At 37.0% G+C, this 15,984-nt stretch overlaps 2 protein-coding genes across 3 annotated transcripts; one reads left to right on the forward strand and one right to left on the reverse strand.

The window, feature by feature from the left end:
- The first annotated feature begins 1,901 nt into the window (after positions 1–1,901).
- On the forward strand, positions 1,902–8,687 carry opn3 (opsin 3). 2 transcript variants are annotated; one of them, XM_088384452.1, is made up of 4 exons: positions 1,902–2,284; positions 3,107–3,426; positions 4,580–4,831; positions 5,197–8,687. In XM_088384452.1, exons 1-4 carry the CDS (start codon positions 1,915–1,917, stop codon positions 5,461–5,463), a joined length of 1,209 nt encoding a protein of 402 aa, XP_088240578.1. In that variant the 5' UTR covers positions 1,902–1,914; the 3' UTR covers positions 5,464–8,687. The 2 variants fall into 2 exon arrangements, with proteins under 2 accessions (XP_088240578.1, XP_088240580.1); XM_088384454.1 differs by having other exon boundaries at positions 5,218–8,687.
- Positions 8,126–15,957, reverse strand: kmo (kynurenine 3-monooxygenase). Its single transcript, XM_088384451.1, has 16 exons — positions 15,931–15,957; positions 14,901–15,024; positions 14,639–14,708; positions 14,442–14,539; positions 13,599–13,688; positions 13,240–13,288; positions 12,679–12,766; positions 11,918–12,083; positions 11,780–11,851; positions 11,035–11,156; positions 10,377–10,524; positions 10,244–10,301; positions 10,085–10,167; positions 9,246–9,347; positions 9,109–9,168; positions 8,126–8,400 (listed from the first exon to the last, which is right to left on the reverse strand). Exons 2-16 carry the CDS (start codon positions 14,952–14,954, stop codon positions 8,242–8,244), a joined length of 1,419 nt encoding a protein of 472 aa, XP_088240577.1. The 5' UTR covers positions 14,955–15,024; positions 15,931–15,957; the 3' UTR covers positions 8,126–8,241.
- Positions 15,958–15,984: the final 27 nt, after the last annotated feature.

The raw sequence follows: 15,984 nt of genomic DNA on the forward strand, positions 1-15,984 counted from the left end.
GATGTTGACTCAGACAAGATTAGATGGCCTCCCTCTGTCACTGTCCTTTCTCTGCCTTCTCTGGTTTCAGCCCACCTAATGGCTACATTTTCCAACCTTTGGGGGGTCCCCGCTTTGGAAATTAAAGCCAACAAACCCTCGTCTATCATCAGCCTCACCATGATCATATTGAATTGCAGGCTGGTGTCCAGTTGAGATGAAAAGGTTCTTTTCAGTGATTGGAATGACAGCACGTGCAGAGAGAGAGCTGTTTTAAAAAATATGCGTGTCTCTATAAAAGGCCTCTGATTGACCACAAATGAAATTCGGCTGCTAGTTTGCCGTTTCATTTCTTTTCTTTCGCCAAATCAGCACTCGTTGTGGTCCACAGAGAGCTTCCACGGCATGTCATTTAACTGAAGAAGACATTTCATACAAATTTGAACTCCTCTTCAACATTCAACAATTCTTCCTTGAATATCAAATCCGTCTATTTTTAGGACTCTCTGCCACATCTTGTACTTTGCATTACAACAATGGAGATGTGCTACATTGTGTTTTCTCAGTACATTAATTTGCACCACTAAGTCCAAAATGACAAGTTAACATATTTACACCTTTATTTTCCCCTGTGGTTATGCATAAAGAAATGTGTGAACAAGCCTGCAGTCATGCACATAGTTGCAATATTCTCTGTAAGGGGACTCAAGAGGTTTATTTTGAATTTGTAATTGATTTTTTAGATTTGAAATATACTGCATCATGTACTGCAATACAACAAGAGTACACTTATAGATAAACATGTAATAAAATATATCTTGACCTTTATACTGGCTTGTGTTTGTGCATTTTATTCTAAGATTCTGTCAAGCACCTTGAGACTGGTGTGTTGTGTTTGTTCCTCAAGAGGGATCTGCTATTTTGAATCAACCTGAAGTTTCATGAAAATTAGGTCAGGCGTAAATAATGTCTTCCAACCTTTTGCCTCAGTGGCCTTCCTCGGTGAACAAAAGAGACATCTGGATGATGGAGAGAGCACCTCAAAAGGTCACCAAAATTTACAGACGTGACAAAGTCACCAGCGATACTGTGTGGTGATTATTCAAAAGGTTGTGAATGGAAAAAAAATCCGTAATGTGGAAGGTGACTTTTTGCATGGTACTCTCACACACTTAACCATTGATAAAATGAATGTGTCAAATGTCTTCATCAGCCTCGTGTTATTCAGTTGGCTATCTTGTAGAGATCTTGTAGAAAGATGTACCACTGTAAGGAAAATGCCCATACACACAGGTGTCATATCAAGAATATGAATACAATTCAAATAAAATGTTACCATCTGTGTAGAGACTGGTAAAATTAGACCTACTGATTCAATTTAAATCAAATTAGGCTCCGAAAGTAGAGATTACACAAAAGTAAAAAGTAAAAAATATATATTTTTAAATTGATTACAGGATTTACCAATTTTGTAATTCAGCAAGGTGAAAAACAATGCCAGTAAAATACATTCCCACTTTTATCAACTTTTTCATTGCTTGGACTAAGATTAAAAAATATATATACATATTACTTGCTCATTGCTTTTATTCCATCAAAACATGTTACTTTTTCTAACATTGTAAATTGATGCACACAATGCTAAATGATCTAATTATGGCAAATTAAAAAAATACTATAGCCTTGTCAATCTCCTCCAGCACTTTATTTGATATTTTATATTAATTTTATAAATTATTTTCTTTGCCTTTTGGTATGAGAGTATTCCCATTTTTGTCAAAAACGTAAAGATTAAAATGCATTTCCCTAAGTGTGTCATGTGACAGTGTTACATTGACCTAGTTTCTTAGGAGGCGTGTTGCTGCTGCTGTCTTGTGGGTTTGTTTGAATGAGCGGCGCGCGCGCGCGCGCGCACTCGCTCGCTGTCAGTGAAGGATGCGCGCTCCAGCCGCACATCGAAGCCACCACAATGACCGAAACCACCTTTTTATCCCCGCAATGAATCCTTCCAATGAAACCAGAGCCGAACATAACCTGTTTGCTTTTGGCACCTACAAACTTCTCGCCTTCACCATCGGAACCATTGGAGTGTTTGGCTTCTGCAACAACGTTCTTGTCATTCTACTTTACTGCAAATTCAAGAGACTTCGGACACCTACCAATTTGTTACTCGTCAACATAAGTTTGAGTGATTTGCTGGTTTCTGTCGTTGGAATAAACTTTACATTTGTCTCGTGCGTCAAAGGTGGGTGGATTTGGAGCCATGCAACATGCGTGTGGGACGGCTTCAGTAACAGTTTATTCGGTAAGATTGCAATCTATCATTGTTATTTTTTTATATATTACAATTTTAGAATTCAGAATGTTTTATTTATTTATTTATTTATTTATTTATTTATTTATTTGATTATTTTTATTTTTATTTTTATTTTTATTTTTATTTTTATTTTTATTTTTATTTTTATTTTTATTTTTTAGGTTACCCAGTGAAAAACTTTACAATAAAGTTGACCTCACATTAGATATATTTGGGGGTGAGAATATGCAAAGTCCACACCGGAAGGCTTAGATAAAGCTTTTTTAGTTTTCATTAATTCCACAAGTACATAATGGATACATCATGCAGTGTAGAAAGCTTTATCGACAGAGGTCGTGACTAAAAAAAAAAAAAACTCAACTGGCATCATTTCGTGTCCTCCAGAGTGGAGAAAATGTCCTCTTTGGACAAATATGCCGTATCATCCTTGTACCTCATCCAAAGTATTACTCAGTGGAGGTCGTTGACTGGCACAAAGGCGAGCCAGGGGAGCTGTAGCAATAATAGCAGTCACATCTCGCAAAACATGTCCATCCTGCTGAAATTGTATGTGGGAAGAGGAACCCGCGCATGCAGATCCCTGCAAATTTTGTGTCTGTCAATGTTGGCTCAGCCTTTCATCCATTAATTAGCAGGTTAATGAAGAATGACAGCTTTGGCATGGCTATTAAGGCATGTAATTGAAGAGATGTATGGATTTTATAGTAGATATATATATATGTGTGTGTGTTTTACAATAGAAATGTCATCCTCAAAAATAAATGTTTTGATAATTGGAAGTTTCTAATCAACATCCTAATTTCTGTTCAGGCATCGTCTCAATCATGACGCTGGCAGCGTTAGCTTATGAGCGCTACATCCGGGTGGTCCATGCACAGGTGGTGGACTTCCCCTGGGTGTGGCGGGCCATTGGCCACATCTGGCTTTACTCCCTAGTTTGGACTGGGGCTCCTCTCCTGGGCTGGAACCACTACACACTAGAGATCCACCAACTGGGATGCTCCTTGGACTGGGCTTCCAAGAATCCAAATGATGCTTCATTCATTCTTCTATTCCTCCTGGCTTGTTTCTTTGTACCTGTTGGCATCATGATCTATTGCTATGGAAACATCCTCTACACAGTACAAATGGTGAGACCATTTAAATCTGACTTTTTTTAATTTGATGATACTAGAACATGAATGAGTCAGAATAATCAGTTGCAAAAACGTGTGAATGGAAGGGCTCATTAAAATTCATGTCAAGTAAACGTAAAAAATAATTTGTCTCTCCAAGGTAAAATGAGGCAATTTGATGAATGGAGCACCATATGGGCATTTCATAACTCTCCCTATCTTTAAATATACTTTCTAAACTGTGTCATTCCATGCGTGACCATGGCACTACTTGCAGTATTTTGCAGAGGCTTGTTGATGTGATAAATTGCTTCATAAGAATAGATGCAGTTCACGGGGTTAAACAACAAAAATGCCTCTAAACTTTCCTGAAGGGCAGTCGAGGGAAAAACAATTACATTTTTGCCCAACAACTGATTAATTAAGAATTCTCTTAATTGTGTGGAATTATTAACTGTGTTTTGAAGCAGATGAGGCAAAACAGTGTCATCTATTTGACTACAAAAGAGCATTGAATCATAATTAATTGTTTGGTTTCCCCATAATCAATCAAGCAACAATAATTTCTAATTCAATGTTGGTTGTAGAACACACAGATAACAATCTTTATATTTAATGAAAAGGAACTGTGACCCTCACTAAATGACTTGAGTGCAGCCTTTCATTTCTAGCTCTATTATCATCATAAGCTTTAGTGCTTTCTCGCTTTATTCCATCTGTCGCCTGGTAATATAAAAGCAATAAAAAAGGGCGATTGCGTGGGTTGTGAGGATTACAATTAAATTCTTGTGTTAAGTTTGATAATTGTGTGAGTCAAGGAAATCTATGAATTCTAAAAAAGGTGAAACATCCTGCACGATCATGAAGGTGTACGCTGTTAGATTTCCGTTCCTAACTACCACACGAATTTCCATGCAAACCTGTCTGGAAAGTCCCCGAAGCTCTCCCATGCACGAGAGGAGCATTTTAAGCAACATGGCAATTGGGAGCCCAGGAGAGGTTATAGAAAAATCTTCTAAAGCAAGTACCTGAACCCTGAGTATTTCTGCTGTCAAAAAAATCTCACTGCAGATAGAGACAATTTCAGCACACACACATAGTATCAGAAGAACATGCAAAGTCTACCAATAAATAAACTGACTCCTGCTCTTTGCTTTGTTTTCATTAGCTGCGCTCCATCCAGGATCTTCAGACAGTCCAAATTGTAAAAATCCTAAGATATGAGAAGAAGCTAGCTGCAATGTTTCTTCTCATGATCTCCTGCTTCCTGGTGTGCTGGACGCCCTACGCTGTTGTGTCTATGATGGTGGCTTTTGGCAGGAAGAGCATGGTCTCGCCCACTGTGGCCATTATCCCATCCTTCTTTGCCAAGTCCAGCACAGCCTACAACCCCCTCATCTATGTATTCATGAGCATGAAGGTTAGTAATTATGTATTTATCAATTTTTACAAATTATCTCCGTGTGTGGGAGCAAATTGGAATGAGAGGCCCCAAAAGGTGTAGCGAGATGCTAATTTGATTATTTTTCCTCATCAATGACTTTTGAATTTAAAGACCTTTAAGCAAATCAATGTTATCGGGTAGTTCTCCACTGATTGAAGCAAAAGGAAGAGCACACCAGATGTAAACAGGCACATGGGAATGTGGGTGGGAAATTGTCACTTTCATTTGTTATCCAAAGAGAGATATCTGGTGTGCTTGGCATACAAATCAGGGGGGTGAATGTCATTGTCACATTAAGCAGCACACCCTCGCTCTTCTTCTCCCACCTACTTGCCTCACAGTTCCGGCGCTGTTTGCTGCAGCTGCTGTGCTCAAGGTTGTCTTGGCTGCAGCAGAGCTTCAAAGAGCGGCCCCTGGCTCCGGTTGAGCGTCCGATCAGACCCATCGTTGTTTCAAGTTCACGCGGCAGAAGAAAGAGACCCAAAAAGAGGGTGACCTTCAGCTCCTCCTCTATCGTCTTTGTCATTACAAGTGACGATTTTCACCGCTTCGATGTGTCATCCCCTGCGGAGTCCTCTGCTAATGTCATTCAAGTGAGGCCGCTGTGATCCCCCCCCCAAGGCGAGATTGTCATCCTGTGCAGGTTTACGACCTGCCATGCTATTCCAAGCTCAAATCAATGTGATCACTTTATACACATGAGAGGGTTTGAAAATCAAATATTCTCACCCTTATATAACATATATGCTGTCAAAACATACATTCTTTGTCATCTAGTAACTGAGTTCAACTATGGTTGGTATTTAAAAACAATTGGATATTGCTTACAGTCATACACGCTAATATGACACTTAAAATGTGTTAATGGATTTAATAAAGAGATAGTATTTTTTATTATCTAACTAATTTGCTTTAAGTATTTTCAATCCAAATCTTTCCAGCGTCACTGTTGAAAATGGCAGAATTCTACAGTATGTATGAGGAGGACTGTGAGCAAGATAAAACTTGGACTTCAAGGCATACAGACTTTTTTTTGTTTTGGAGACGGCTCCGTCTGTCAGAAGAGTTCCAGGACCGGAGTCATGAACAATGCTGTATATTTACAAAGTAGGATTTTTCTCCCCAGAGTATATTGCACAACTGTTACCTCGGCTCTCTACAGCCATTGAACATGTTTACAGTCGCTGATCAACCAGCACATCTATAAAAAAAAGATCCTGTGCTTCATTCAAGGTGTGCAGAAAATTGTGTCAGGTCATAACATAGATGATTCAAAATGACAATGTGGCTGCTCATAATGCTCTGAGCAGAAAATCCCGACCTGGATCCAAATGATCCCCACAAACCTGTCTATGTGGACTAAAGCCATTGAGTCACTAGTCTAGCAGATGAGTACTCTTATTGTGTGAAGGCGATGGCCTTCACACATATGTTATTCTACACCATTCTCTATTATTATTATTATTATTATTATTATTCTTCTATTTTATTCCCGCCACTTTTTTGTCCCGCTTCTTCTTCCACATAATTCATCCGATTCACTCCGTTCCACTTTTGACGTATTCCAAATATTCACGAGATGGGCGCTTCCATTTTTCTCGTTCCGAAAATTTTCCGATTTCGCAAAATTCGCGAATTTACGACAAATTTTTCCCCATTCATTCTCAATGGCAGATTCGACATTTCACATTTACGTCATTCCCCTTTTAAATTCACCTCATTCAGCACATTCAAGCCACATTCGGAATGATTCTCGACATTCCCAAAATTCCCAAATTCAAAAATTTCACGTTTTCACGTTAAAAATTCCGACAAAATTTCACGAAATTTCGTTTTTCACCTCTAATTTCTACATTTTTCGACCGATTCAACCCATTCCAACTTCCAACTGTTCATCTTTTGCCTACCTATTCCACAACTTCCCACTTACAAAAAAATTCCAAATTTTCAAATTTGAAATTCAACCAAATTCTTCGTAATTTCGTTTTTCTACTCTAATTTCTACATTTTTCAACCGATTCAACCCATTCCAACTTTCAACTGTTCATCTTTTGCCTGCCTATTCCACAACTTCTCACATACCCAATATTCAAAATTTTCAAATTTGAAATTCAACCAAATTCTACATAATTTTTTTTTACTCTAACTTCTACGTTTTTCAACCAATTCAACCCATTCCAACTTTCAACTGTTCATCTTTTGCCTGCCTATTCCACAGCTTCTCACCTACCAAAAACTCCAAATTTTTAAATTTGAAATTCAACCAAATTCTCCAAAATTTCGTTTTTCTACTCTAACTTCGACATTTTTCAACCGATTACACTCATTCCAACTTTCAACTGTTCATCTTTTGCCAACCTATTCCACAACTTCCCATTTGCCAAAAATTCCAAATTTGAAATTCAACCAAATTTTTCTAAATTTTGTTTTTCTACTCTAATTTCTACATTTTTCAACCGATTCTACCCATTCCAACTTTCAACTGTTCATCTTTTGCCTCCCTATTCCAAAACGTCCCACTTACCAAAAATTCCAAATTTGGAATTCAACCAAATTCTCCAAAATTTCATTTTTCTACTCTAATTTCTACATTTTTCAACCAATTCTACCCATTCCAACTTTCAACTGTTCATCTTTTGCCTACCACAACTTCCCACTGATCAAAAATTCCAAATTTGAAATTCAACCAAATTCTCCAAATTTTCGTTTTTCTACTCTAATTTCTACATTTTTCAACTTATTCAACTCATTCCAACTTTCAACTGTTCATCTTTTGCCAACCTATTCCACAACTTCCCATTTGCCAAAAATTCCAAATTTGAAATTCAACCAAATTTTTCTAAATTTCGTTTTTCTACTCTAATTTCTACATTTTTCAACCGATTCTACCCATTCCAACTTTCAACTGTTCATCTTTTTTCTACCTATTCCACAACTTTCCTCTTACCAAAAATGTCAAACTTTCAAATTTGAAATTCAACCAAATTCTCCAAAATTTAGTATTACACTTCTATTTTCCACATTTCTCAAGAAATTCAACTCATTTCAACATCATTCGGCATCATTCCCCAAGAAGTCATTCAAAGTATTCGCCTTCACACGCAATTTCTCCCGAAATTGCATTTTCTAGTTTAATAAATATAATTATTTGTATTCTATCTTTGTTTAGTAATAGAAGTGGTACTATTTTAAAATAATTCCAAATAAATTGTATTATATTAAGTAAATCTAATCTGACAACTGTGCTAATCAAGTGCCATTTTCATAAAATTAATCACAGTAATGAATTTAATTGAGCATCATTTGAGACATTTTGTCTCGCAGCATGAGAATTAATTGAATACATTTCATCACTGTGAGCGATGGTGTAATTGGTGCACTCAGCGTCACATGTGAGTTAAGGAGGTACAGAATCCTGCAAGCTTGTTCAACAGTTTCTCAGTAGGAATGCTGAGCTTGTTGATTTGTGGGGGATTTTTGATGAGCAGGATAGAGCCTCCCAAAATTGCTCCTGTCGCAGCAAAAAACAGGCCCCGATTAATCACCTGTGAAAGAAAGAAAATATTTTTTAAAAATTGCAGTACAATACTTACATTCAAATCCCACTATGTTAATTTTATGAAAATGTGAAGAGCTCAAACCTTCAGGCTGAGATTTATTTGCATTTGCTGCATTTATAAAAAGAAATGACTCTCTGATTTGTTGCAGTGCATTTTATATTGCATCATTATCAGACCAACATTTTCCAGATGAATTATAATAGATAGATTTACTAGGGTACAATATGCTTTGAATAAACAAATAAAATAATACTGAATTTTCTCAAATAGCATTCAAGTGGAGTTATTTACCCAAATTCATGTTAGTCTGTGTTCTAATCTGGAACATCACTGTATTGAATAGGAGGCATACAAAAGCATTGACACAGGGTGATGTTTGTTTTTCTTGTTTAAAGACATCTCCAAGGTTAACACTGTGCCAAAGTTTTGGTCTTTATTCAGTTCACTGACAAAATGCATGTTCTTTACAGAGGTCAGGGAACAGCACAGCCGAGATGAGCCAGGCTGCAGTGTACCGAACTCATTACTCAAATGTATTGAGTGGCACCAAAAAAATCGAATTAAAGCTTCCTAGAGGAACCATCTCTTTTTTTATCGTCAATTTGATGTGAAGCACTTTAAATGTCCCCACACATCTGGTGCTTAAATGAGACACAAAGTCTATTAGTGGATGGATGGATTTCAGGGACTTACTTTGTCTTGCCAGTGCCAGCGATTCACAGCTTCATGGTAACGTGTTCTTGTGAAAGTCACCTAATTGGGGTAAAGAATACAGCTTATTTTAAAAGTGGGCGTAATATTTCACCTTATGCTTTATATTTTGCATTTACCATGGTGTAAAGTGGGATTATTGTCTTTGGCATGAGGAAATGGAGGATGTTATCGACATGTTTTCGGAAAAGGAACCATTTGGAGTTGACGTGAGCTCGCATCTGCAAAATAAACAGCGAGCAGGTTTTGAAATGAATGCATGTATTTAAATGTCAGGTCATTTGAAAGCATGAGAAATGAATTTCTCAGTTCAATAGTAATATGCAAATCAATGTTGTATAAATCAAGATGATTGTCACGTTTCATTGACATTTGGGCTCCTTTTTGTGCCATCATTTTCCCAATGTTTGAGTCAGCTGCTATTTACCTTCCTCATTTGAATTTTACGTCATTTGCATTCTGTCTTTAAGCTTGCACTGGATAAATTAGCATATATTAGATTCATTACATAAATTACCAGATCTGTACATTGAATCTAGTTTATTAAGATCTGCTATGTACTTCAGATATACAATAAAGGAAGTTACTTTGGATTAAATTTTAGACTACATTTAAATTTTTGACTAGGTTTTGATACATCGAGTTGGACTTAAAGATGATACCTGTGTTTGTTGTCTTTCAATAAACTTGCATACAAAAAGCTCATTAAAGAGCAAGCGAACAACTATTGATCATGGCTTAATGAGTTCAGTTTTCATTTGAGGACACCAGGGGCCTATTTGGTATTATACAGTTTGGTATGATTGCTTTAGTGCCAGAGGAGATACACTCCAGTCTGCCTGGGATCCTTTACAGTATATGTGGTGTAAATCAATGTATTAATATTATACACCTAATCACAATCCTTATTCACAATATTTTGCATTTTACAATACGGGGTGAAATAAACATGTATTACTTCAATGTAATTGTACATGGCCAGATCTGCGATTGCATGGTCATCCGGAACTCGCACTCTGGAATACTCGGGCAGTACAGCACCTGTGTTAAAAAGCAGCGGTAAAATTCTTCATTGGACCCGATCACACATCATTGTTTATATATCACATGCACTTACTGAAATCTTCATTGAACTGCTCCATTATTTCATCAAAAACAATGCAATCTTCAAAACCCTAAAAAACAGACATGGATTAACAAATCTATATTTGCATTATTGTCCATCCGTCCATTCCCTTGGTGTTACTTACAGCATTCATTCCTTGCCCGTAGAAAGGCACCACTGCATGAGCCGCGTCGCCCATAAGGACACATTTATCTCCAATATGATACGGGGAGCACTTGACGGACACCATGGCCTGGGCAGGCAATCGAAAATAATCCCTTTTGAGAGCATCACTGGAGAAAAAAAATAAAATATTGAACTGGTTATGCCTGTTTGTTGGGACAGCTACATGATTGTAAACAAAGCACACTTGGGGGAAAAAAAATAAAATTTTGAACTGAATATGCCTGTTTGTTGGGACAGCTACGTGATTGTAAACAAAGCAAACTTTTTTTTCTCTCACTGCATCGTCATCCCATCTGACTAAGCGACAGCGACTATTTGTGGAACTAAAGCACACATTCAATTGTTTGCTCTCCATGCTCCAAATCAAGTTAGTGCTGAGAGGAAGCCTGAAGCGTTTGGTGGAACTCTGTCAGCCCCAACAAACGCTTCACCTTCAATTAAAATCGAAATACATGTAAGAGTCAGATTTCAATTTCACACTTCACAGACTGTGCTTGTGTGGATGGAGTTGATGACTTGGAAATATTCTGAGGGTGGCATGGATTGATTGGATGGAAAAAAATTATGCAAAAGAGGATGAAAGGGTAAATAGAGGTGAAGGTCAGTACGTTGCTTACACTCCTATTAACGGTATGGCGTCGGGAAAGTATTTTTGGAAAAACTCGATGACTTCATCACCTGTGGTGATCTTTGCAAACTCTTCAAAGGGCATGAAGAGAGTGCAGGTAAACGTCTTGTCCTATAAAGAACAAAGGAGATTCGCATAGATTTTTTTCATTCAGGAGAGGCATTGTGAGATGATTCTCTGTCAGGTACTGATGGAATACTAAAATCGTTTTTCTCCAGTAAGGCTGATGAAACAACCCACATATATTTAAAATAACAGAAATTACTCCTAAAAGGACAAATTGTCTCTGCAATCATTTCTATACAGCAGCAGTCGCACATCTGTTTTTTTTTTTGTTTTTTTTTGGTGTGCAAAGACATTCTAGGTGCTAAGGACATTGAGTGAGAGCTCTGAAGCACTTTCAAGTCTGCAGCTTTAACCTTGAGAGAGCAAAGGCGCACTCGCTGACTCAGCCATGCGGAAAAATCATTCGGGGATTAAGATAGACAGGAGCGACAGAGAAAGGTTTTAATACTAACAAGAAATAAAAACACACTTTGTAAAAAGTAGAAGAAGACATTTTGCCGTGTAACTGATTAGTCGGTTCCGACTGGCAAATGAGGTTGATTAACCCACTAATGGCATCATTGAGGGTTAATCAATTTCAAAGCTTCTGATTAGCCGGAAATATATGCAAATAATGTCATTTCAATCCGTACATCCAAAGTGAGGAGAAAAACATGGATCCCTCTTACCAAATTGGGGAGCGCAATCATCATGAATGTGTTCCGTGGCCAAATATGGAGATAATTAGCCTTCATGGCAAACTGAGGATGGACAAGAAAATATTTGAGTGTGAAAAGTTCAATTGTTTCACTAGAAGCAGAACTGACCTCTCCATTGACAGGCGGCATGGTGAGCTCCATGTAGCCATGGGGGATGTAAGTCTGACTGTAGTTAAAGCGGCTCTGACGAAGGAATTGCTTGCGAACGGCTGAAAATGCTCCGTCACAACCGACAATGAGGTCTGCTTCGATCTGCGTTTTGGATCCGTCCGGCCTGAAATGCACAGGAAAATTCTGAAAAACCTGCAATTACTTCACTATGTACACCTAATGTGATCCAATACTCCATTATCATATCGTTTTATCCCATTATGGAGCACAAGACATTCTTGCATAAATAATTCCACAAGCTGTAGACAATAAATTAGCTGTCACGGTTCAGGATGTAAAAGCGAGCAAATGTGGATTGCGTTCGAGCTCCCGGGGGTATGTGATTTTATAATGCACATCTCCCTCAGTGTATGTAAATGCATTCATGTGTGTGTGACTCATTCAACTGACTACATTAATGGCCACCAGACATTAAATCAACACATAAAAAAAAAATGTTTGAATCAATAAGGTGTGTCGCTTGAGGGGTTTCATTGTTGATAGTTTGTATTGCATTTAGAAAGAAAATAAACCATTGAGAGGCTTCAAAGACCATTGAGATTAGCGTGACAGTAAACATGGTCAAGGCCACATGCACTTGTATGTCAGGTACACAAAACAATAAAACCAATAAAAACACAGAAGCCTTAATATATTATGCAGGTAAGTGTGAGTGCATGTTCTTGTACCTATCTGGATTCATTGTTACATATACTTACCTGATAAAGGTCATTAAACCCGATTCAGCACTCCAATCCTGCAGTTTGTGGTCAAAGTTCAACTTGGTGTTTGCATACGTCTCAGCCTCTGTTAGTTAATAAGAAAAAAAAATGTTGAAGCTTTAAGTTTTGGAATTTCTTTTTGTTGTCATTGCAGGAGTCTGATTTGTCCTGATAAGCTCAAGTTTAATTAAAAGACTGCCAGACATTATCTCAGAGTGGAAACTGAGGCACGACTTCATAATATGGCTGCGACTCACTGATAAAAATGAGGGAAACAGTTCACACAATTTAAATTTAACGACAAGACGCCATAAAATTAATAGTTCAGTGCAATCAGGGATTTTGCTATATTATACTTGGCTTGTATATACCAATATAATCTTTATCAATTGATCAAATACTTGATGTTTCGCAAGGGCTTTGGAGATTTAGTTTAATTGCACTTCAAATTCAAAGAGCTACTTTAATTTGGTCACTGTTATGACTGCAGCCTTGTCACATTTGTCTGTGCAGTGAGTTACTTTAGTAAGACTATAGAAAGCTAGATAATGGTCCTACCTGTTAGCAGCTCTTTGTTCAGGTTGGCTCGGTCGACAGACAGGATGTACTGAAGTGAAAACAATGTCTCATTAGTGCAGTTACAGCTCCACAAATAGACAACATGCTGTTCACTGAAAATTGAAAACCGCCTGGGATTCATACGTTCATGATGATTCCCATCTCTGTGTTCTCAGCAACAAACAATCATTTTTAGACAGATAAATGCTATTTTCAATTAATATTTTCAATTAACAGGGCAAGCGAGACAAGCCAGCTCTGTGTGCAATTATTCATTTTTTTTGCTTTAATGTTTGTTCATTATTGCTTATGTTGATACATTTTCAATCAAGTGAAAAGCAAGAATAAATATTTCAAACCTGGCCCTTTTTGCCATATGGAATTGGGGACTGCACACCATTTGGTGAATGGATCATTCTTGCATGCATGGGGATTCCTTGGGAGACAATCTAAAAGAAGAAGCAACACAATATAGTAGAAAGCCTCAACAAATGAAGATAGCAGTATTACAATATTAAACTATACATTTTCCAATGCAAGAATGAAGTAGTAAATACTGAGGGACATTTGACGACATTTCCCAAAAGTATTTAACTTGTTCTCAAATGCATCATTATTTTGTAGTTTCCTCACTTTATTAAGATTATCAAACAAATGTGAATGTCAGACAAAGAAAACCCAAGTTAACATAAAATTCATATTTAAAATTGTTTTTTATTTACTATGGGAAAAATATATACATTATATTCAAAGCTACCTGGTCCTGTGTGGAAAAAAAGTATTTGCCTCACTTAAATCAATAATTAACCATGGCTAGTTACATTTTTTGGAAAACTGAGTTCATTTTCAGAGACCACAACCCAGTCAGATTACCGCCAGACCTGTTCAGTCAAAAATCTCTTAAATAGCTAAAATAAAGATGCCACTTCTGAAGATCCTAAAAAAAAAAAAAAAAAACGCAGGCCTCACATTTTTTATGACATTTGTTTGCACCAGTGTTGTGTTTACAATGTTAATGCTGCTGGGAGCGATTGTGACATGCTTCCTAAGTTAATAAACTGTACCTAGCTGTGAAGGTGAGTCTAAATGGTTGGTTGTCAATGTGTATAGTAACATTCAATTAGCTTTAAATTTTCAAATTTAACTCATGAGTTCTCCCTGTTGTTTATGTCCTACTATAGCAATAAATGATGTCAGCAAACCTTCTCCTCCATTCCGACATGCTTGAGTGACTGGCGGCCTCTGTGAGATAAAGCCAAGTTGATACTTCTCCCCTTCACGATTTTTGCTTGCCGGATATCTGGCCAAGAGGTCAGACAATGACTTTATCACCAATTCATCACATTATCAGATAAAGACTTGCTCTATGGCTCAGGGGAGATTTAAATATCTGTCATACCATCCCGAGTTTCAAACACATGTACATCAAAACCTCTTTTGGCAAAGAAACAGGCATTCAGTGCACCAACCTAAAAGAAAAGATGGGGTGTTTTTGTCACTGACAGACTTCTAAAATTAAAATTAGTTACATTTATGAAGCTGCTCCAGCTACAGTACATTTACTTAAAGTGAATTTGACCCACAATGTATCAAAAGGGAAAAAGCAATGTATGACTCAATAAGAAAAATAAAAAAAGGTTTTTACTTTAATTTTGTCTTACCAGTCCACCCCCTACCACTGCTACAACTTTTTTTTCCTTAGTTGATTCCTCCATTCTTGCTCAGGTGGTCTCTCACCCAGTCAGGAGGTCTTGTTTGCTGCTTGTGCTTGTCTAAGTGACAGAGCTGAGCATGAGGTAAATTTTTAAAAGAGGAGGAGCAAAGTTAATGACAATATTGTGAGTCTTTTCAAAGTAAACACACAAGTTAACTCTGCTTGTTTTACATCATTTTGGTCTTTGCACTTTAACCTAATTGTTATTGGGGGGGATCAGCGTGACTGTGCTTATTCCATATGAAGTCAAAAGGAAAAAGGTGTGTTTTGTGGGTTTTAAAATGCAGGACCACGCAAATACTCTACCTGCTTACAATCAGAATAGTTGTCTGGATATGTTTCAGTAGTACAGTTAAGAAGCAAATAACCTACTTGAGTGCAGTTTGATTGAGAATAAAAATGTGAATGAGGAAGAAATGTGTCTCCATCTAGTGGTTATATGTGTTGACATCAATTAAATTTCAGTAACTTAATATAGACGTGCCTAGCTTCAAATAAGCGTGTAACAGACTTTTATTTTATTGTGTCACACTTACTTATTTATTTATTTATTTATTTATTTATCTATTTATTTATTTATTTATTTATTTATTTATTTATTTATTTATTTATTTATTTATTTATTTATTTATTTATTTATTTATTTATTTACACTGTAGTTTTTTTTCCAGGGATGGGAATTAAACACGATCCCCATCAGTGCCATTATAAATAGAAAACCTATTTATTTTGATATCAAAATAATTATGGAATGCTTCTTTTCGTGTTGTCTTTTTACACTGTTATGTGGCGATTGTCCAGACCTTTTATGTCAAGTAGAATATCAGAAACATCCAAAGAAAACCAAGGTTTTTAAGTTAAACAGAACGCAACGTTAATATTTACTACAGGGGCCCTTTCATTCGATCAATGTCGCAAGACATTACGAAATTTGTGACGAATTTGTTGAAACAGCACGTTGTATATTGAAGAAGTACGTGGCCATTTGTCTGCTGACAGCTGTGCACGCGCAAAGTCAAAGCTTTGAAACC

This window comes from Syngnathus floridae, chromosome 9 (genome assembly GCF_059516105.1).
Source record: "Syngnathus floridae isolate MCC-2025c chromosome 9, RoL_Sflo_1.0, whole genome shotgun sequence".
NCBI lineage: Eukaryota > Metazoa > Chordata > Actinopteri > Syngnathiformes > Syngnathidae > Syngnathus > Syngnathus floridae.

Excerpts from the sequence above, each read along its gene's own strand:
- opn3 (XM_088384452.1), top strand. The coding sequence starts at position 1,915 with ATGCGCGCTCCAGCCGCACATCGAAGCCACCACAATGACCGAAACCAC. Across the intron at positions 3,427-4,579 it reads TCCTCTACACAGTACAAATG|CTGCGCTCCATCCAGGATCT; the intron begins GTGAGACCATTT and ends TGTTTTCATTAG. Across the intron at positions 4,832-5,196 it reads ATGTATTCATGAGCATGAAG|TTCCGGCGCTGTTTGCTGCA; the intron begins GTTAGTAATTAT and ends CTTGCCTCACAG.
- kmo (XM_088384451.1), bottom strand. The coding sequence starts at position 14,954 with ATGGAGGAATCAACTAAGGAAAAAAAAGTTGTAGCAGTGGTAGGGGGT. Across the intron at positions 14,540-14,638 it reads TGTGTTTGAAACTCGGGATG|ATATCCGGCAAGCAAAAATC; the intron begins GTATGACAGATA and ends CCTCTTGGCCAG. Across the intron at positions 12,767-13,239 it reads GAACAAAGAGCTGCTAACAG|AGGCTGAGACGTATGCAAAC; the intron begins GTAGGACCATTA and ends ATTAACTAACAG.